The sequence below is a fragment of the Balearica regulorum genome, chromosome 7 (genome assembly GCF_011004875.1).
Source record: "Balearica regulorum gibbericeps isolate bBalReg1 chromosome 7, bBalReg1.pri, whole genome shotgun sequence".
Taxonomy (NCBI): domain Eukaryota; kingdom Metazoa; phylum Chordata; class Aves; order Gruiformes; family Gruidae; genus Balearica; species Balearica regulorum.
In genome coordinates this window covers 18,757,801-18,780,556 of record NC_046190.1, presented here as the reverse complement: position 1 = coordinate 18,780,556, position 22,756 = coordinate 18,757,801, and the positions used below count along the sequence as shown (strand labels likewise).

The window sequence follows — 22,756 nt, the reverse complement described above, 5'->3', positions numbered from 1 at the left end:
CTCATTGGGCAATTTCAGTGTAACTTTAACCTTTAGGTATTGTAGGAATTGACTCGGGGAAGGGAATAGCTGTCTCTTGGTGTTTATGTCCTTTGAAAAACTTTAATGTACTAAAACACACGAAGTGTCCCTAGATGCTCTCACCTCCTCAGTTAGCTGGCAGATGTCACGCACTTTGCTCAGCAGTGTAACGGTGCTGCAGGTGTTACAGGGCTTTGACGAGAAAAAAACGTTACGTGAGCTTCTTGTCATAAAATAGTTACCACTTTATTGGAGAGGAAAAGAGGAAAGCTGACAAAGTGGAGGGACGCCGGTGGCGGGCGGGTGAGGGCAGGCAAGGCTGGGGAACGCAAGCCCTGGCCCGGGGAACGGGCGGCCGCGCTCCCTCCCGGCGGGGCGGGGGCGGCTCAGCCCTCCCAGAAGCCGACGAAGAAGCTGCACAGCGAGTGCCACCGCTCGGCGCAGTAGGTCTCCGCCGGGTCCTGGGTGGGCTCCGCGGTGGCGGCCGGCGGGGAGGGCCCGGGCCCGGGGCCGGGCAGCAGGCGGAGCTGCGCCTCGGGCGGCCCCCGGCCCGGGCCGCAGAGGCGGGCGCTGAGCGGGCCGCCCTGGGCGCAGGGGTGCCGCCGCCGCCGCAGCCTGCCCAGGATCTGCCGCCAGTACTGGCGGCTGCGGGCGCCGTAGGCGGGGCAGCGCCGCGGCTCCCCGCGGTAGGCGCAGCTCCGCGCCGCCCCGCCGCCCGCCGGCGGCCGGCAGCTCAGCCGCAGCTCGCTGGCCCCCGCCGCCGAGCGCAGCTCCCAGCTGCACCGGTGCTGCTCCGGCGTGGAGAACCGCCCCGCCTGCGTCGCCTCCTCCGCCTCCCGGCTCGCCGCGGCGGCGGCGGCGGCGGAAGCCCCCAGGGCGGCCAGGGCCAGCAGAGCCAGGGGCAGCCTCATCTCCTCGGCGCCGCGGGAGCCTCCTCCGGTGCCTCAGCGATGGAGCGTCCCGGCACGGCGCCCGCGGGCCCGCCGCATCCTCCGCGCCCTGCGGAGAGACGGACACTGGCGGGCGGGTGCCCCCGCTGCCCGCCCCGGCGGGAGCGCAGCCCCCGGGGTCGTGCCCAGGCAGAGCCGGGCGGGGTGGGTTTCGGCAGAAGGGCGCAGAACGGGCTTGTCCCTGCGGGGTCGTAACCCGCGAGGTTATGAGTTTGTTTCCCCCCTCCCCCGGCTCCGCCGGCGGACTGCCGATAGCGACGGGGCAGCGGGACCCGGTCCCGCCCAGCCGGGAAGCCGTAACCCCGGGGCAGCGTAACCCGACAGCCCGCACTCGCCGGCTGCAGCATTAAAGCAGCGAGCGGCCGCCGGTCGGCAACCAGACTCGACTCCTAGGGAGCAAACCGCTCCCCTAAAGCCCCGTCGCTTCTCCCCGAACCCGGTGTCCCCCCTCCCAGCGCCCCCCCGGTATTTTCTGCTCTGTCCCCAGGGCACTCACGGCGCGCTGTGGGGTCGGTGGAGGCGCCCGGGGACAGCCGTGCGCGGCGGCCTGCGGTCTCCGGCGGCGGGGCCGGGGAACGGGGGTTATCAATGGCCGGGGGCTGCCCCCGCCGACGCCCCTCCCCGGCCCGCCGCCCGCCGGGGGGACATGTACGCGGGGACACACGGGGAGCTCTGGGCCCCGACGGCATCGACTTGCGGGAAGTTCCCCGACCGCCACCCCCACCCCACTTTTGTTCGAGGAAACCGCAAGCCGGTACCGCAAAACCGTCCCGGGGCTGAGGTGGCAGAGGGAGCGGGGTCTGGGTGCCGAGTGGGGCAGCAGCGGCTGTGCCTTGGGCGGACCGGGGGGAGGGGGAGAGATTTATTATAGATTTATTTATTTTATTTTGAAACTGATGGAGTTAGATCACAAAAAGAGATTCTCATTTCTGAAGTAAGGTATCAGTGTGGGTTGTTCTGGGACGGTTATTTTTTGTTAATGTGGAGGCAGGTTTCTATAGAGAGAGGATGTGTTTTTAAAAAATGCCAGAAGTTTCAAGAGAACGTAGACGTGATCTTTAAATTGCTGCACTTTAAATTACGGTTTGGGGGTGGGAGATCAGATACCAGTTTCAGAAATCTCTGGTTGGACTTAGACTCTCAAAATCCACAAGTGCTTCAGTTTCATGGCTGATGATGTTCCGAACTACGTATCACTCTGACCCTCCTACTAAGCTGAAAGACAGCGAGCCCTCGAGTGCCCAGCAGCTGCCCGCTGTCCCCGCCGTAGCGGATCGTGTCCCTGCTCCGCACGCCGAGCCCAGCCCCGCACGGCAGAGACGCTCCTCGCCCAAGGCGCTTGCAAGGGAGGGAGGTCCAGGCTGAGCCGTCACCAGCTTTTGGAAAGCTTATTACTGACCTGTATATATAGATACCCTCGTATCCCCCATGTATACTTATATCCTATGTTTATATTGATGGGGCGATGTTATCCGCACCGCCGTGCTGTCGGGGTGACGCCGTGGTGGAACCGCCGCCGTCCTGCTGCGGGCTCAGGCCTTGTCCCCGGTGCGCGGGGGACACCTAGTGTCAGCCACGGCAGCGGGGGGCACAGCGAAACGTAGCCGCCCTTGCACAACGGGATACGTGTTGCTGTAATGGAGACTGACTGTGGCAGTGATGTCTGCTCTAGGCTTGTTTCTTTTGTCACCCCTCCTTTACAGTGACTTCTTTAAAGATCCCCTGTGCTTATAGTAGGGTATCCATGGGAGGGGTGTTTGCAACTATGGCCACAGAGGAAGACGAGCGTCTAGGTGTGTTTCGAGTCATCTGCACCCGGACGTTTAGGCATCAGCTTTCGCATGCATTTCTGTTCTAAATCCTCACGTGGGTGAGGATGTGGTTTGATTAACACCTCAGGCTAGTCTAAGCGTGGCTCCCCCCCCCCCCCCCCCCCCCCCCCCCCGTCTTCCCTCGGCCACCCATTGCTGCCCATATCTGTGCGAGGCACCAGCTCTTGATTAGTCGCAGCATGAGCTGGATCCAAGAACGCTTTAGTTTGCCTGCAAGGCTGGCTCACTGGGCAGCTGCCCTGATGGGTCAGAGCAAGTACCATACCCCTCTAATCTTTGCTTATGGAGCTGTTCTATTTCAAAGAAATAATATTCAGTGGGACTTGATGGTGGAAGAGAGGCTGAGATTGATTTGTTTATCTTTCTGTGCAATGAGTCCTAAAAAGGAAAGACTTCTGCAGAGGCTGAGAGAACAACTGCTGGAGAAGGTGTGGGATGCAGAGTCCTTCCTCCCACTCAAGGAGAAGGGGGGATTTTCAGATAAAGCTCCCATTTCCCTGCTGCATTTCATACTTAGAGCACGGGGACATTGCTCTCTCTGGCTGCTCGAGGAGAGGTGAGAGGGTTGTGAGAAGGAAATAAAATGGCTTAGGCAACAAACCATAGGAGAGGGTTTACAGCCAAGAATCTGAAGTGGAAGGTGGTATGTCCTTCGGTCCTGGAGTTACATATATAACTATTCTGAAGGACAAGGCTTAGCTGACTGTTAGCTGTGCATGGCTCCATGCTCGGCATGCTGGACTGTAAATACCTTTCATGGGTGCTGAGGACTTCCCATGGGCTTTAGGAGGAATCTTGGCATCTAACTTAGGGCTGTGGGTACCATGAGGCATCATAAAGAACTGCATTGTGACTTTTAAAACTCTCTGTGGCTCCAGCAAGCATAACGCACATCATGTGCGTTAGCTTATTAGTCCACCAAACCTTAGTATTGCTTTTGGATTAAGTTCTGACGACCTGTAACTGCTATATATTACTACACTGAGATCCTTATCCATTTTCCACATTCTTGCTATCATTTATGCAATGTGAGATATGTTTGGGATTGCTTTTATGGCAGGCTATCATCTTAAGCGCATCAGGTTTGGAGGAAAATGTTACTGTGTTTAATGTTTTGCTGTTATATTTTGATTTGGACAAGTTTACTTTAAATCTCACACAAGCTACTACTGTTCAAGAATTGAGGAAAGAAAATGAGATAGACTGGCCTCAATTACCTGATTTCGTTCAGGACATCCAAGCTCTGCATGGTATGAAAGACAAAAACTGGTGGTTGAAGAGCCATGCAGAGACAGACTTCTCAATCTGGTCATGAAGCAGAGTAAAATATTACCTCACACATATTGGGAAAGTGCCCAACATTCCTATTCATCTCTGCTGGGCACCTCAAAAGTTCAATCCCTAAAGGGCATGCTGTATTTACTGGTTTTACTGGTGGAGGCATCTAATGCTTCATGTCCAGTTATGCTGGAGGGTCTTCTGAATGCAGACAGTTGTAAGGTCCCTTGCTCTGAGCAAGAGCACTGCAAGGCAAAGTTGTGAAGCATTTTTCATCTTCTTTCCTCCTTCTGTCACAAGCTGGCAAATAAACGTGACTACAGAAAGGAGTTTGGTAAGGTTATTTACCAGTTAATATATTATTAGCACCTTTAACCTGCAGATAGCTGACTTTCTGGGGTTTGTGTTCTGTTTACAAGAGCATAGAAGGAACAAAGTGAAACAAGAATTTCCTTGCTCAAGTTTTTCTTTCCTTTTAAGTCTCTTCTAGATCTTATTTAAGCACTTCTCCAGGGTCAGATTGCCTTTGTCAAGGTTTTTGGTGTGTTTGTTGGTTTTTGCCCTCCCTGCGAATAAAGTTCTAATGAAGTTCAACCCAACCTCTGATTCAAAAGATGTCTTTTTGCAAAAGAATAGAAAAGATAAAGAAAATGTGTAGTATTGAGCAGAGATTAGCAGATTTACACGTCAATTATGCTGCAGAACCTGTTTAAAATCATCCATATGCCCATCTTTCAGTCAACAGATCATGCTGCTGGTGAATGCTGTCTTGGAAGCCAGGCCATTGTAGGGCACTTCAGAATCACCCAGAATGCAGTTTCTCCCCAATTCATTTGCTTTAATAAAAAATGTTTCACATCTGTTTCCACCATCTTTTCTGTCTCACATTCCCTGCAGGTTTTTTCACAAGTTGATCTGAGTCATTTGCCTTGTGTTCTCCAATGCTGTGTTTTTCACAGTGGAGTTCAGGAAATCTTGGTGATTTGAGTTTTTGGTAGTGGTTCCATTGCTCCATAGGAACCGCTTTGTTCCTCACACCAGGCATATATTCCTTTTTTGCTTTGACTTGTATGTTCTCAACTCAGATCGTTGTACTTCTGATTAGAGCTACAAAACTACATACCAATTTTCGAAGCATGTAATTTTTCCTATTTAAAATTCCACCTATTAAACATTTTCTTAGATAATCTGCTTTCCACTGTGAGGATGCTGCTTTTTAGTCATGTAAGGGTTACCATGCTTATTCTTTACCATCATAGGCAAACTTGTGAGGTTTTTTTTAATTTCTGTTTCTCAAAGGTTTGTCAAAGAGTCATTGTTGTCTCCTTTCGCAGAGAACCCACATGACCACTATTTCCTACCTTCATTCTTCACTGTATAATTAATGGATTGCCCTCGGCATTGACAATGCCCCTTGTTGAGCTTGGTATGGGAGCTGCTAAAACACCCCTACTACCCCAGGCTTTTCTATCAGCTGATCAAAATTTTAAGTCTTGTGAAAGGCTGAACTTCAACTTTGCCTTTTCCATTATTTAAGCTGATTCAAAATAAATCAGCCTTTGGCCTCTAATAGTGAAAGAAAATGCAGAAAGAACTGATTTCAACTACTACTACACAGACAACTTAATGGTCTTTTTTGGTATCTTAATTTCCTTTCATAGAACTTATGGCTAGTCATCCTACAGTCAACTTAAAGAAGCAGAAAATAGATTCATTGTTGTAGCAACATGCATACAGACCTATGTGTAATTAAAAAAACCATGCAAGTATTGTGGAATGAAAGAGACTTGCCTTTCAAATTGATCTTGGACAATTATTTTAGACACAGACAGAAGGGGAGAAACCCCCTATTTAATCTGAACATTTCTAGAAATGTGAAATGTTAAAATGAACTCAACAAATGCATCTTGACTATTTCTTTGCTGTCTTTCACAATGTGGTGGAGATGAGCGACATGCTAGGAAAGGCTCATCTCATCATTTAAATGAGAAGAGTAGCTAAAGAGTAGAAAGGGGCTAAAACGATGCAGGAGAACATCTATTAAAATGTTACCCAAGAATGCCTGCATCAGATGGTGTGAGAGAGCATTTTTTATTCAAGAAGCAGCAGGCATAGCGTGAGGATAGCAGACGGCTGGTAATGTAAAACCTGGTACTGCAGCATGAACTCCCCATTTGCCATGTGTGGGAGGAAACATGTTGTACAGATCACCGAGAAAACTCGGAGGAGTGGGTTTGCTGCTTCTCTTTCTTCTTTTTGTCAAATGCGAGGAAATTTCACATTCTGAAAATGTAAATTGTGAGGGTTTCATTAACAAAATGTAGTTGCAGGGATTTTCAAAAAGGAAATAAATTATAATTACTTGACAACCAAGCTGTAAACAGAAGACTGAGTTCTTTAAAATAGTTTAAATGTCTTGTACTTTGAGTAAAAAACATTCAAAACTATATATTGAAATACAAGCTTTAAAAAATTTTAAAAATTCTAGAGCCAAAGGTCTGATCTACCGTGTTCCAGTTAAAATTCCAGAAAACCTAAATGGTTAATGTACCAAACATACAATAAACTGACCTGGTATGCTTAATTTTATTTCATAAAAAAAAAAAAGTACCATGAATAATGCTTTCTGAAAATCATCACAGTAAAGTAGCTCATCTGAAACTGGAACAAGTTCAGACATCCAACTTGTCCAGACACTGATTTTATTCAGAGCTTAATTCTTGCACCAAACTGCTCACAAACTGAAGCCTGGAGATTGGTTTTCCATGATGTGAGCTGAAACGTAGACTATTACAAGGAAGAGTAAATGTTACAAGAGGCAATTATGAAAGATGTCACATATCTAAAAGGAGAATGTTCTAAAAAAAATAGTTATGTTTGGTTTTATTTTTATATTGTGGTTTTATCTGAAGATCTAAGGTAGTTGGGAGAATGGTGGTGTATTAGACACTAGCAAACAATGAAATTGGCACTACTCTATAAATTAAAGTGATTTTTATGGGGTAGGAATACACAGGCTATACAAGCCTATGTACACTCTGACAACATATGATTCATGGCTCTTGTATTACAAAAATAAAACCAGTTTGATATTGTGTTTTTTTAAGTACAACTATACTATGCATAAGCATCAAATAAAAACACTGTAACAAAGAAACATCAAGGAAAGACACCTGAGTAAAAGGAAAACTAAGAACCTGATATTAATAAAAGCAGCTGAACAGCATATTCTTGTTTGCGTGTGTTTGCCTCAACACTGTACAGGCCACCGAGTTTCCAAAAGGGTGTTTTCCAGTTTGATACAAATGTGCATCCTGTTACCAAGCCTTTGCTGCAGGCACAGTTTTTTTCAAGTAGATCTGGCATTTTCTTTTGTGTGTTAGAAAAGATGGTATTTTATTCTTGTGGCAGAAGATATGGAATAATCTGCCCATAAAAGCGAGCAATAGTAAACACTGCACTTGTACATTTTTACCCATCCGTTTTCTTGTTTTAGTTTGCCATTTCTAGCTCTTTGGTCTAGAAAGCCCAGGTGCACTGTAGCTTCTGTGAGTTCTGCTGCCAGGCTCTGCCTACACCCGTAGTCCTAACACGTCTATGAAAGACTTCTGATTCATGTGGAGAACTTCACGTAGGCAGCTGTGGAAAGTTTGGAAGCGATAACAGAAGTTATACCCAAACCATAATTTTCCCTTCACGTTCCATAGTCGCTGTTCTTCCCAAAGAGCATAATTACTTTCTTTGTTGCCTTGCTACTCTCAATACATAGCAAGGGATTAGAAAAATAGGACAGAATTGGACAGCTGATAAACTGAAGTTCCTTCTCTATTTCTTAAACATGATAAAAATCACTCTAAGAGGCTTTCCCCCCTCAATTTAGAAAGAAAAACGAATCACAAAACCTAGAAACCTTTTTTACGTCTGTGCTAGTGCTTCAGAGTTGTGGAGAAACTAGTTAATTCGTCCCCTTTGCTCTGTGAGGAAGGAAATGGGTATTACTGTTGTGGTTCGTACAGCAAAACTGAAATGCAGGTTGAATAAGTGTTCTCATCCCTAAATCAGGAATGTCAAATACCCAGGCATCCTGACAGCCAGCCAGACAAGCCTATCCCACTGGAGATGTGGGCTGGGTCTGCCTGTGTTTTGGTGAGGTTCAAAGGAGAAAACCCACATAAATGAAGTCCTGCCCTGACGCTCCGCTGCTTCCCTGTGCTGCAGCCCACCGTCCCCTCTGCTCTGTGGTGGGCTACGTTGCTGAGTGGCCATCGAGCATTGTGGACTGAGTGCATCCAGAAGAAAGCTGTGTGTTGGAGGTGGGAGACAAGAGGTGTGCAGAGTGTTAGCTCCATGGCTGGACAAAGCACCTTCTGCATGCACTTTACCCTTAGGGCAGTCTCTATCCAACATGGTCAGGTATATGCCTTTTCTTCTGTTAGCAGATTTTAGTTGCTTTCCCTTTCTGCATCCTGGTCTCTCTGGGCCTAAAAGGCTCAGTTAGAAGTGGAAAATATTTTTTCCACACCTTGACTTATTAGGAGAGCATAGTGATGAGACCTTTATGATTACCAGGTCAGGTGGTAACAGAATCACAGCAAACACCACACTATCAGGACCAGAAGGAACTGCTTGTAGCATATGGAAGATTCGTGGTGGCAGGCAGTATAGAGCAGTGGGATTGCATGCGGGCAGACTGAAATTTAGGAAAATCCAGTATGTGGATACAAGCTTGCATGATGTTAGATGCTCAGCCTAAAGGCTATCAAAATCACAATGATTCCTTCTGCTAGGTACATCCAGTTCTTCCAGGTTAGGCCCTTGGGGGTGCTGAAGTTCTTTGTATTTTCCGTTGTAGCATGTATTAGTAGACTGAAGTTAGAGGTCTGTGTTCCTGGAGCAATATGGCACAAACAGGTTTTCCTTTCCTACTGCACATGATACCTTCACCAAGGGTGATGGGTTTTCTGCCGCTAAAATCCTATAGCCCAAGTCAGAATATCATGTTAATGAGAAAAAAAGCCTGTTTCGTTGAAGCTGTGCTATAGCTGAGGCTAACAGACAGTGGCGAGCACTTTCCGAATGGAAATGTATGATTTTTCTAAGCAATGTAGAATATTAGTGTCAATACTCAGTGGTATTAAAATACATGAAAATTTTCCCCTGTACTGCTGTTTTGCCTTCAAGTTTATTTTTTTTTTAATCCTATATAGATTTCCTTCATCTTCTGTCAGTGTTTTTCCCAGGGATTACTGTTTTGACTGGACTGCAGGGGAAGTAGGCATGTTGTAGCAACACCTGGGGAGAAAAAAAAAATTTGGAAGAACATGACTTGAGGCACTGTTTGAACTCAGCTTGTGCACCCCAAAATTACACATTTCAGCTTTAAAAAGTAAGACATACTAAACAACAACTGAAGCTCAACAAGACTTTTACAATTCAAATTTTGTGCCTGTCCACCTTGCCTGTCTCTGAAAGTTAGGCTTAAATTCACAAAGGGGATTATTCAGAAGTGAACTAAAATGTTGTTTCTATTTAAAAAAAAAAAAAAAAAAGGTAATGCATATTCAGATTATTAGCTATTGTGCATTATCTGGAAGCAAAAGTGATGACAGTGGTGAGTGCAGTGACCTGTGCTTCAAATAAAATCAGTTTATTTGAATTGTCAGATATCAGTACAGCACAAAAGCCATTACACTTTATCTCTATTCTCATGTTGCTGGACTAGCCCCAGATGTGCTAAGGTGCTGCCTCTGAGGATCATCAAAGCAACTTTTTACCCCACCTCATGGAAATGGCTTCCACTACAAACATCTTTAAAGCTACCTTATGGTCCTTCAGTAGCATAAGTTGCCAGCAGTACAGTGAAAATCTAGCCCCTTTTTGAAAGAAGCCTACAGTAAGCTGTTGTGTTCCAAAACCACCCTATTGCTCTCAGTAATAGTTGCTCTATATATTATGCTTTCTTGTGCCTTGTATATGCACATTTTATGAAGTCATTTAGGCAGCTATCATGAGAGCTAGCTATCTTAATACCTATTAAAATCTAGCCTTAAAAGCTTCTTGAAATGCATCAGTGGTGCAGAACTTTTACTGCAGCTCTGTCAATAAAAATTACCTTGGTTTTCAAGAAGAATCTTCCTATGAGTAAAATGCTGTTAGGCTGGGCTAAAAAGTGGTCCAGGTGGCCAGACTGGCCCTGTGGTCAATACCTGTGGTCAGCGCTAAGACAAAACAGGGGGTCTGACACTGTGCAGCTGGAAATGAAAAGTGGGAAAGGAAACAGAAGCAGAAGTAGTCACTATTACCTTTTAAAAACTGTTTGCAAGGACATCATCGCACTGGAGGAACATCTGCATACATGTATCAGCAAATGTGGCTTTTGTTGTTGATGCCACTGACCTAACGATTTGGTTTCTAAAGGATTCTCTTCCAAGCTTCTTCATGGGCACTGTGAAGAAGACAGTGGGACAGCACCGTTGTGACGCAGTAAAGGCAGGCGCAGGCCCAGCACGCCGATTCCCTGCAACACAGTTACCCGAATGGCTGCCGCAGCAGGAATAGACCATACCAGAAGTAGCGCAGCCACCGCGCCGTGTGAAAGGGCACAAGCAGAGCACCTCAAGGATGTTCATGTGGAACAGCCAATGTCCCCCAGTGCCAGCACCTTGGGAAAGGGAAATGCTTTTGAAAATATGAGACAAGTCTTTCCCTGGTTTTTTGTTTGGTTGGTTTTTTATTTTTGGGGTTTTTTTTAGAGATCCACCTAGCAGAGCGGAGGGTTTCTTTTGACCATTGCTGTGGTTGTGAAAGGCCTGATAGCGGGAGTGACTCTAGCAGAGGGCTTTCTAGGTGACAGTGGGGCAGATGTTTTCTTTTAAGCTCTTGAAGAGCTGTAGTCTAAAGGATGGCAGCACACCAAGGAGGTATCAGTCTGGTGCTACTGTAATTCATGGCCTGGAAGCACTGGTACTACAGGATAAGCATGCTTAGAGTAAAAATTATGGTTATTAATTATCACTATCAATTCATTTATGGTCACAATGTAGTTTGGCAGTACTAATATTCTGCTATTGTCCAAAACATAAGAGACAAAACGTCTAATTACCAGTTTGCTGTCTTGAAACTCAGCTCTGTTCTATATTTCCCTCCCTATTAACAAACGCGCACCAAGAACATTTGCCATTATGCTGCCTCTGACTATATTACAGATTTAGGCGTTAGTGAACACTCTATGGTTTGTCGGGTTTTATGCATTCATTTATCTAAACTACTTTGGAAAATGGATAGTTGTTATCACTTCGGTTTATATCTTTTTATTTTAGTCTTCTCAGGCTGACCATCAAACAAAAGAGCAAATCCACCTCTATGTACATAGTAAACCTCTTGTCAGGTTCTTAGTGTGATCTCTAACTGATTCAGCTTTGTTACCAACAGCAAAAAATGCAACTTGTTTGCACACTTGATCATGTTATCTCCTGTCTGTTACTATCCTGCGTCACTGGGTTTTTTCTTCCTCTTCAGTGAGTCAGAGTCTAGGGAGTTTTTCCTCTCATCCTCAAGTAGGTATCGTCACCTGGTCCAATAAATCATTCCAGACCCATTTGACTGTTCGGTCTAGATCTCCATTGACTGTAATAGAACAGACAACTTGCTCACATATGGTTCATTACCTTTCACATAAAATTCATCACAGGATTTGAGCCCATGAAATAGTGCACATAAACTCCATTCAGCCAGTTCAGATTTAAATATGAAAAGAGTAAAATGAAATGATGTGTTCTCACTGAGGGTGGGTGCAAAGATGAATTGAATTAGTTAAAAATATATTTAAATGTTGAACTGCAGAAAACTCTATGAAAATGATCTTCAGAGAAAAAGGGGAACCTAGCAACGGTTTTTCCAAATTTTACAAATGGAAATGTCTTCTCACTACCTAAACTAAAATAAAACTGTCTGAAGATGAAATTCCACTTCTCTGGTTGATGAAGATAAACCTACATTTTCCCCAGCATCTTCATTTTATGCTATGCACATGCAAAGATCCTGCATACACGTCCACACTTTGTTTATTGCTATCAGTAGTTCCACTGATAGCCAGTTTTCCTATCATGTGGCCAGTTAACATCAAAAATGTGGAATGCAGTCATAAGCCTTGGGGTTTCTGAAATGTCTTGAATGATTAGATACAGGTAGGGATTGGTGAGGGATAACAAGCCCAGATCAGGATTACCATAAGTTTTATTTCAAGCCAAATATGCTAGGAAAATGCATTACTCTAACATCTTTGTGCCTTTCTTTGGTGTAAATGCAAATCGGGTCTTAAGAGAATCAGAAATCTGAGGAATAGCCTGTGCCCAGAGGGTGCATCCAGCTGTATGTCCCTCTGCAGTAGGAAAGGGGAGAAGATTCAGGAAAGTGAGTTAACTCTTAAATTATAACAATGAGATAAATAAAGTTATGTGGTGAGAGTTTGTAACCATGGTGATGAAACCACTTAAGTACATCAGAGTCCAGGGGGACCGGACTGGTAGTGCTTAACATCCAGAAATCCACTTCAACCCCCCAGGTGAGGAAAAAACCCAACTTATGAAGAACAGAGAATTTTTCACAAAAGAATTTTTACTGAGAAATACTCAACTGATTGAAATATACTTAATATGGTGTGCGTAGGTGCATCATCTGAAATCCAACACAAGAGGCATGATTTTGGCAAAAGCAAAACAACAGATGCTTACAGCAACTGAGTTTTATAACAGATTTCTCTTTTTGCTACCTAGGTCAGCTGTTTTCCACTGAAATTAAAGTTTTACTGAAATGTTAGGGCATCACCTTAGTATCAGAGGGATAAGAACAAAATAGATACAGTTGAGGTATAATCTTGACTTCCTTTACATTGATATTTCCACTGAATTCAGCATTTGTTGAAGTTACACCTAACTATAAACTTGTGGATGAGATTTAATATTTTTACCTTTATCATAGCAACTATATGTAATAGTTGCTAAATCAAAACTATCTAATTAATTTTCCATTTGTACATATATTTGGATGGACTTTCTAAGGACAGACACAATGTTATTTAGTCTGTATTCAACTCAGCAAAACAAATTACAACAATTTAGCAAGAAATAGAGAAGACTAATTTTGGAAAAATATCATCTCCTCTGATGTCTTGGAAATATATTTTGCAATATATAAAGGCTAAAATAACTTTCACGGCCTTTTATGAAGTGCCCTTCCTGAAAACCTCCAAGTGGAAGAATCCAAAAGCTTATATAAATATAAAGCTGAATATCCATATGACTATACTGGTTTTGGCCCTGAGAAGGGGCTGCTTAGACTTTGGACAGTGGAATCATTTGTCATTGTGGTGGTGGTGGTTTCCTTGTGCTTTTTCTTTTTCTTTTTTTTTTTTTTCCCCCTGCTTTGCTTATTATTCAAAGGTGGAGCAGCGGGTTGTGGGAAGGAAGGGAAGAGTTAGAGCTGGAAAGCCTTGCCCTCTGCAGTATCCACATGTCTGCATGCACTTGTGAAGGAGAAAGAAGAGGGGGAAGGGGGAAGATTTTTCCCTGCAGATTGGATATCTGGGTAGACTTCTAATCTGAGGGGAGGAGGAGACTGGGGGGGAAATCCAATCTTTTTAGGTTTTGCTTATTAGGATTTTGCTAATGGGAAGTTTCTTTGAAAATATATTTTTCTGTTGTTATGGTTTGAATCATAGAATTATCCCAAGGCTTTATGTTTTCTCATGCAAAGTGACGTGTGCTTTTTCAGTCCCTTCCCATTCCTGGAACCAATGTGCATAGAGGCAGTGCTGTAGCTGTAACAAGCTTCTTAAAGTCAATGGCGATCTCTGAAAGTCTGTGTGTAATGCAAAATAAAGCCCTACATAAATAAGATGACAGGCAAACAGATAAGCAATAAACAACAGAACACAAAAATGTAAGCATAATATCAAGGGTGCATGTGTGTGGTAGTTAATTGTTTAAAAGTATTGCTGAGAAAACAAGATGAAACTTTGCATCAATGTGGTGTTTGGGTACATCTTTGCTGCCCTGCTGTTATTTCTTGCTACAAAGGTGCTGCATGTAACTGGTGGCACTACATTTGGTCTTAGAACCAACCCCCTGATGGATGGTTACTGAAATGTCACCTGGTATCTCTGCTGGCACCTCTGCCACACAGGGCTGTGGGAACCAGCCTTGGTCTTTCATGAAGAAAGAGTTCTTGTCTTCCCCCTGCTCTATCTCCAGCTCCAGAGAGCTCTGTCTTGAAGCTTATGCTTCCTTTTCCTTAAAGAATGCTGTTTGCTTTTTAGCCCAATGAACAATTTCAGAGAAATCTGACAGCAGGGAAAAGCTCTCAGCTGGATAAGCATCTCCACGGCCACCCAAGGAGGCTACAGAGACATTAGCCCTGTTTCTCATGTGTGATGTAATATTGAGAAGGGCTGCAGAGTCAGCTCAGCTACGTAAGCTTTTAATTGACCACAAGACGTTTGTGTTCTTTTCAGTTGTGTGATAGGCAGAAATAAGAGCGCTCTGGAGGTATAGGTGTTGAGAGCTTTGCAGACTGACAGAAGGAAAGGGAGTGGGAATTATGTGACTGAACAGAGAAGGCATTTGGTATACATCGCAAAGTCCTGCTTTGCTGAACTGGAACGTGTTTTGATTCAGATGTTTAGACATTGGCTAATAAGAGTGTTTAGATAAGGTATCTGTGAGGTTGGACTGTTTCGACACCAAGGCAATTTAAAAGCTATTTTTTATGTCATTGTGACGTTAATGGTATTGTAAATGTGGAACTACTAGGCATAGAAGTGAACTGCTTTTAGTCAGTAAAATACCTTACATATATTGCGGTCAATACATAAAGTAGTATGTAGATTTGATGATCTGAGTTACAAAAAGTGTGTCTGAGGAATAGCCATAGATGTCCCTAAAATAATACTGTTGTCATTTGTGACTCATTTTGTCCTGCCAAGCCGAGAAAGTTGTGACCCAGAAATGGATAACAAAGTACTGCCAAGGTTTTGCTTTAGAAGGTGTTTCTTTTGAGTGACTGTAATGGTGCAAGAAAATAATTTTGTCTCGTAATTTCTGTTGAAGTAAACCTTTGGCTTTTTGTAATAATTTTAATATATCCCATCAGACTTGAACCTAACAATGCTAATTGAATCTTGTATAATCTAACACAGCAGGTTGCCCTGTCATGAGAGAAATTTCAACTACAAATTGCAGTTAATCACTAGCAAAAATTATTAGGAAAATAAGTTTTACTCATTTACTGTTCACAGAACTGCATGGTCTGTAGTATGCTTAACATCTGGGAACCTTCCTAGCCTAGGAAAATAAAAATACATACAGTATCAATATTTATGTGTTATTAAATCAGCAACAGCAGAAGGTGTAGTCTGAAGTACCTTCAGTAATGTGCCACTTAAAATGAGTATAAACAGTTTATAATACACAATTTCTGAAATTTACTGCAGCCTTGAACATTACACTGCACTTACAATAGTCTGCAGCTGTAAGGCCCATGTAGTAACGTGTATCATCTGCACATTAGTAATGAACATTATCAATTAGGTACAAACAATTATTTCCAGCACAATTTACAAAGAGCAATTTTAAATTGTCCCTTTAAAAAGCTTCAGTAAAGACTAGGTTTTTTTCTTCAGGTAAATATCCATTTATTTTCAGATACATTCTGACCTACTGATGAACTTTATTTAAACTACAGCCACAAGCACTGATACAAATAGCTTTTTCCATTCTTAACACAAATATAGTTTCATAAATCAAAGCTACCATGCATTTCTGATTATTCTTAAGAGAAAATGTTATTCAAATATATTCATTGCTTAATTTCTGCCACCCACTCTGTCATACACTAAGTTTTCATCACTCTATGTATTAAGTCCAACTTCCTAGGCGAGACATCTCGACAGGCAGGGCAAACCTTGTGGGAAGGTAAATTTTTCCCTTCCATTAATTAACAGCCTTTATCACTACTAATGCCACTGTATGCACGCACACATACACCGGAAAAAAAAAAAAAAAAGCTTCTGTGCATCATAATTTCATGTGTGGCCTTGACTGCCAGAAGACTGCCTGCCCACGAGAAGGAAGATGTGTGTGGGCAGGCAGAGTTAACTCTCTGAGGGATGGAGCCAGCTGAACCTCTTGCAACAGAAACAGAAGTGTAGCAGAGGGAGTCACGCTTCAAGATAGCATCTTACCAGGTGTGTCAGTATCTCCCCAGGATGGGTTCTAGTGTGGATGGGGTGAGATGAGAAGTCTCTTACAGCTCTAGGATATCATCTGGGGTTTTTTTGAGGAGATAAAACATGCTGACACTCTTATGATACATGTTTCTGGTTTTTGTAAGAAGGAAGAAATGTAGCAAATCACAAATTGATTGACCCTTTAGCATCTGAATCCATGTACAGTTCATGTGTGATCACCTAGAAAATAAAGGGAATGAAAACAAAAAACAGATCTTGTATCTCTTTTAAGGAAATACTAGATTTATTTCAGGGTTGCTCTCCAGATGAGGCACTAGGCATGCTGAGTGATAGTTGTTAAATGCTAGGAAACATGGGTAATCGCTAAGAGAAGAAGGGAAATACACCAATGGGATCTAAAAGTTATTACCTGTATGTTTTTTTGCCTTCAAGAAAATAACTAAGGATCATTGCATGCAAAACAAACAAACAAACAAAATTGAAACATCTTGAGCTCATTGCTTAAGGAGTCATCTTAAGGAGTCATGTTGTCATAGTGAAGGAGGACTAGAAAAGATCTCGAGAGACCATTACACTATGCCTCTGCCCCAAGACAGGATTAACAATGCCAGTGTCATTTCTGATATGTTTAGCAATGTTGTCTTAAAGACTTTTACTGAGAGAGATGTCATAACCTCCCTAGGCAATCTAGTCCAGTGCTTAATTATCCTTATTCTTAGGAAGTTTTTCTGAAGTCTTGCCTTGGTCTTTCTTACAAAGTCCATTACCTCTTGTCCTGCCAGTCCTGGCCACAAAGAACAGATTGCCATCACGCCCAACTATCCATGAAGGATGCATTTCTGAAAAGAGCAGGATAGTAAAAGCAATTTTTCCCATAAGAATTAATGTGATGGGAGAAGATGTGTACAGGGACTTAAGAACTACACATGGTTTAAATTCACAGGAGCAGGATCACTGGGAGGAGAGTCTGGCTTTTCAGCAGCTGACTTGTCAGCATGGATCACTGTTCTGAAAGATATTAGCCATGCCATCTATAAGACTGAATGTCCAAGAAAATTCTTGAAGTGTAAGCATTCTTGATGTCTCTTTCTGGAGAGTTGCACCCATCTGGCAAAGGACAGAAAACTGGGGCAATGATAGTGGTTAGCAGAGCACAGTAGTAAATGGTCAGCAGCAGAACTCCTAAGTGGTGGACAGAGAAGGGGAGGACAGTGAGGTGCTACTTTATCCCCTTAACGTCTGCTGAACCCTTTTACACATACAGAAATGATCGTCAAGATCCCCCAGTATTTTCTCTCCTGCAAGCCACCCAACACACATTTGCTCTGCCTTTTGCTGCTGTTCATGTCTACAAGTAGTGAAATGCAGAGCGATGATCTGGTCACTCTCTATTTTGTGGACCAGCTTGCTTTCTGGAAGGATCAGCTGCCTGAACTAGTAGGAGAAAGAAGGATTGCAGGTGTCTCAGCTGACAGCAGCTTAAATCGCACTGGAGTTGTAGTGTTAGCTCTCAAACATCATCCTTCTGTAATTTCAGCCTAACACAACACTGCACTTTATAACATTTAAGGATGAGGAAGATCCTAGTTCGGTGTCATTAAGCCTGGATACCAAAGTTTGGGACCTGAAAATGTGATGGGGTCCTACATAAAAGCAACTTATTTTTCCAGGGTTTTGAGCAGTCTTGACTCAACATAAGATCATGATGAAATTTTAATAGAGCAATTTGTATCTAAGCACCTAAACACAGATTCAGACATGTAAATCCAGACAGGCAGCTTTGAAATAAGCATAGAAGTAAAATCAAACACAAACCTTTAAGACCAGAACTATGCACATGTATGATGTGAAACCACGAGAGGGGGAAAAAATGGGGTTTAGCAATGAAACTACATCTAAGATTAACTTATTTATGTAAGATTATATTTTAGAGTCTCAAACTATGAGTTGTTTTTATTTTGATCTAATTATCTCACTATTCTTAATAAACATCACAAATTTGATTGAAGCATGGGGATGAACAAATGCATGGGAAATGTCTACTGACTGTGAAAGAAAGTAAGGGATGAAGGTGATCGTGGAAAAAGGTTAGTATGTGGTTGCTATATGCTTTTGGGGTGGACTTCATACACCCATCACCCCTCTGGGGTAAGAGCAGCAGGTCCCCATCCCTCTGGGATGGGACTTTGTTGGCTGGGGGACAGGTGTATCTCATGTGCAGGCAAAGTGAACCCTCCCCATGGGATGGCTGTGTGTGTGAGAGAAACACACAATCGCTTGTCCCTCTGAAACAGGGTGATGGGGTCCCTCATACCCACCAAGCCCCATACAAGGAGTAGTAGTTTCCAGGGATAGCTCTGCCTTGCAGTCAAATTGTAAAATGGCTGGCACCTGATGACTTGGGGCTGCTGCCAGGGGCAGCCTGTGTCTGAGAAGTCACAGGCCTCTTCTCCATAGACATCTCCTCGCTGCTGTCCTCTCCCTGAAGGGTTACAGCATGGGGTACAGCCTGCACCCAGGCAGTGACCACAGGCACAGGTACTGACGATGAGGCAGCTCCTTCCTTCTGGCAGGTAGTGTCATGGTGATAGGACACCAGCTCATTGCTGAAGTTGACCCTCTCCACAGTGGATCTTGGTGTGCCACAGCAGAAGCTCCGACAGCCCAGCAGGTTGCTGAAAGCCCGCCTGAAGTCTGCGTTGAAAGCATAGATCACTGGATTCACTGAGGAGTTGGCCCAGCCAAACCACACAAAGACGTTGAATGTGGTTTGGCCAACGCAGGGTGACTGTCCTTCATGGTCACTCTCCAGCTCGGGCTGGCAGAAAGGCAGCAGACAGTTGAGCAGGAAGAAGGGCAGCCAACAGCAAACGAAGACTCCCATTATGATAGAGAGGGTCTGCAGCACCTTGGTCTCCTTGCGCAGGGAACTCCGCAAAGAGGAGGTGGGCTCCTTGCCGTGGGCTGGCCACTGCCCCCCTGCTCGCTCGAGGGTAGAGATGCGGCGGATCTGGGCCTGGGCAATTCGGTAGATCCTGGTGTAGGTGATGATCATGATGGCCACGGGGATGTAGAAGCTGATAAGGGAGGAGGTGATGGCATAAGTGCGGTTCAGGCTGACATCACAGCGAGGCGTCCCAGGCAGCAAGGAGCCTGGATATCTCATGTCCTTGGCTTTATGCCAGTGTAGCTGCACCGGGATGAAGGAGATGAGGATGGAAAGGGCCCAGGCCATGGCTATCATGGCACAGGCAAGGCGCTGCGTCATCCTGCGTTCATAGCGAAAGGGGCTGGCGATGGCCCAGTACCGGTCCAGGCTGATGATGCAGAGGTGGAGGATGGAGGCGGTAGAGCACATGATGTCGAAGGCCACCCAGGTGTCACAAAAGCGGCTGCCAAAGAGCCAGGAGCCACCGGCCACCTCAGTGACCGCCTTCCAGGGCATCACCAGGAGGGCCACGCAGAGGTCCGAGACGGCCAGCGAGAGCACGAACCAGTTGGTGACCTTGGCGCGCAGGTGGCGGAAGCGCAGGACGGCCAGGCACACCAGCGCGTTGCCCACCAGCGTGCTCAGCACCAGGGCGCCCAGCAGGCACCCGGTGAGGGCCCGCAGCCCCCGCGGGCCGCCCCCCGCCGCCGCGCTCCCCATCAGGGACGCTCCCCCGGCCGCCGCGGCTCCGCCCGCGGGGCAGCGCCGGCCCCGCTTCCCCGGCCGCTCCTGCCGGCGGGACGCCCCCCGAGGGGGCGGTGGGACCCCTGGCAGCCGGCGCCGTCCGGGGCCGGGAGGGCGGCCGCCCGCGGGGGCATCTCTGGCCGCCGCCGCCTGCCTCAGTTTCCCCCGCGGCGGCGGCGGGCGGCGGGGCGGGCTGCCTCGGGGCTACTCACCGCGGCGGCGGCTGGGGGCCGCCCGCCTTTCGCCTCGCCGCGGCTCCTTCCGAGGAAGGGACCGTCCCGCTGCGGCGGGAGTGCGGAGCGGGCGGCGGCGGCAGCCCCTCTGCGGTGGAGCTGCGTCGTGCCGGGGGAGACCCGCGGCTTTCCGCCCGGAGCGCTGGGATGGACGAGGAGCAACTTTCGGGGGGCTCCGTGTGCCGCACGCCGGCGGGCTGCGGCTCCCCGCGCCGCTGGGGAGAGCTGAGGGGCGAGCCCGCGGTCAGACGGAGCTTGCTGCCGGGTGGGGAACGGCGTGGAAATGCCCAGGATCAAGCGACCCTCGTTATCTGCAGGGAGGGAGATGTCGCCACAGCATCGCCCTGGGAAGAGCCTTTTTGCAGTCTTCAGTTTGTGCTTGTATAAGTGTCAGGGGCGAGGATGTGGCGCTTTCCAAGTATCTCCTGCTTTTGGAGACCACGATCAAAATTTCAGGTTTCTTAAAGAGCGGGAGAGCACTTCGCGTCTGTTTACATTGAGAATGCTGTCAAATCTGGGTGTTTGTTAGAAGCTGTGTTTTCATCAAAACAGTATTTTGCTATTTATTTTTTGTTTCGAAATGAAATCCTACGTAAAGAAACCAAAACCATAGAAACCTAAGACATCTCTAGTTTGGATTTGTTGCGTTTTGGCAGAAGGTTGTTCGTGCATTTCCTCAGACACAAGCACCCAAAACCTGCTGCTGTATTTTTCAGCCAAAGGTGTGTTCTGATATATTTCAATAGTCTTCCATTTGCTGTTGTAATTATATACATGTTGTCATATAAATGTCTTGCATATATTTACAGCCTACTTCCAATAAAGTACCATAATGCAAATAGGGTATAATCCTTTATTTTGGAAGAATTTATACGGTAATCCTGTCATGAGAAAAAAGAGATTGGAATGTGAACACAAAATATCAAGTCCTGTAATTAACTAACATGGCAAACAGGTATTTATTTTTAGATGATGAGGTATTTTAAATTTTTTTTTGCCTCCTATTTCATCAACTAGTGGCAATACAAATAATTTTCTAGCCAGTAAGTATCTGATTTCCATTGTACTGTTATGATATTCTTGGTAATTAGAACAGAGACTGGAAATTTTTTAAGCAAATTTTCAATAGCAAAGCCGGCAGCTTAGCCTGTAAAAATCAGCATATTAAAGATGAACTAGCTGGATTGTACTAGTTCATAACAGATTGTTAACATTTGCTCATGGTTTATAAGATCCTAGTTGCTTTGTGCCTTGGAGACCAGAGTCTTCATAATGCAACCCATAGTGTGATTTCTGCTGTGACACTGAAAACTGGAACACATTCCTTGTTAAGGTGTTTGCCTATAAGACTAACTCATAATTCAAACAATTTATCTAGAATCTTTGTCAAAACAGCAGTAGCTGTCAAAATAACACAGGCTATAAGGTAAGAGCCAAATCCACACTTTGTCTTATAGAACTACAGAACCATCTATAGTTCCAAATACATGGATTTTGCCAACATCTGCAAACCACAGCAGGTCTCTGATTTTCATTCCAATACTAAGTTCTAAATTTTAGATTGTAAGAAATTTGCTAATTTGCCTCAATACATTTACTCTTATTTAACAATCAGTAGAATGACCCTGAAGAACGGAATATATTTGTGAAGAATTGTAAATGGGACAGTAGATGGAATTAAGGCAGTACAGCATTGAGAAGGAAAGAGCGATGCTTTTGCATATTCAGCAGATAGTAGTGCTACATGGCTCCATAGCGGAAGGTAGCTAGCACTATCCTTATAAAAACAACGGTTTTCAGTATCTCTGTGTCACTCCCATTCCCAGGATCTCATTGTGCTCTACAAATATCTCTAGCTCCTTTTTAGCATTTATTATAAATTGAAGTGTGTGTCATCATGCTGGTTTGTGTGCATATTTTTTAATGCCTCAAAATTTTGAGGCTGTTGACTGAAGTCAAATCTGACTGAGAGGTAGATGCCTCAGAAAATTAATTTCCTACAGTTGTAATTAAAGTAGGCATCTGGGTAGAAGTCAGGACCCCTACTAATACCTTCACCAATAGGAAGGTTGCAGTGAGGACTCAACCCTTATTAAACACAAGAGAATCCACACAGAGGGAGACATTACAAATGCTCTTATCCTAAAGAAAACATCAACAGACACATTCATCTTGTTAGATACCAGAGGATCCAAGTGTAAGATGCAAATGCTTAAGAAATGATACAGTGAGTCAGTGGCAAAGACAGGAATAGAAACATTGCCCTGCTCTTATTCCTATATTGGGCATGGGGGAGTGAAGAATAAGCTTATTGGAGAGGGAGGAAAGAGAGACATGGGGGAAAACACAATGCTGTGTGAAAATCAATGTGTGCAGCAAGTTGAAAATGCCATAAACTTTGATTTTAAGGCCTGTAGCTATTTCTTGAATTAATCTTACTCAGGACAGAATAGGGAGGGTCTGAGCAAAATAACGTATAATACTAATGAACTGGCTAAAATGGTCTCTTGTGACTCCAGAATATA

At 44.8% G+C, this 22,756-nt stretch overlaps 2 protein-coding genes across 3 annotated transcripts; both read right to left on the bottom strand.

Moving 5' to 3' along the window:
- Positions 1–344: 344 nt before the first annotated feature.
- On the bottom strand, positions 345–1,796 carry FGFBP3 (fibroblast growth factor binding protein 3). 2 transcript variants are annotated; one of them, XM_075757524.1, is made up of 2 exons: positions 1,701–1,796; positions 345–1,020 (listed from the first exon to the last, which is right to left on the bottom strand). In XM_075757524.1, exon 2 carries the CDS (start codon positions 930–932, stop codon positions 408–410), a length of 525 nt encoding a protein of 174 aa, XP_075613639.1. In that variant the 5' UTR covers positions 933–1,020; positions 1,701–1,796; the 3' UTR covers positions 345–407. The 2 variants fall into 2 exon arrangements, with proteins under 2 accessions (XP_075613639.1, XP_075613638.1); XM_075757523.1 differs by lacking the exon at positions 1,701–1,796 and adding an exon at positions 1,468–1,675.
- A 13,775-nt stretch (positions 1,797–15,571) lies between these two features.
- LOC104638389 (D(1)-like dopamine receptor) lies at positions 15,572–20,720 on the bottom strand. The gene is given in 2 exon segments (XM_075758269.1): positions 15,572–18,720; positions 18,722–20,720. Coding segments are annotated over 2 exon segments (1,437 nt in total). The 5' UTR covers positions 19,975–20,720; the 3' UTR covers positions 15,572–18,536.
- Between the last annotated feature and the right edge of the window lie 2,036 nt (positions 20,721–22,756).

What these genes read in the sequence shown, in the direction of transcription:
- FGFBP3 (XM_075757524.1), bottom strand. Translation starts at nt 932, where the DNA reads ATGAGGCTGCCCCTGGCTCTGCTGGCCCTGGCCGCCCTGGGGGCTTCC.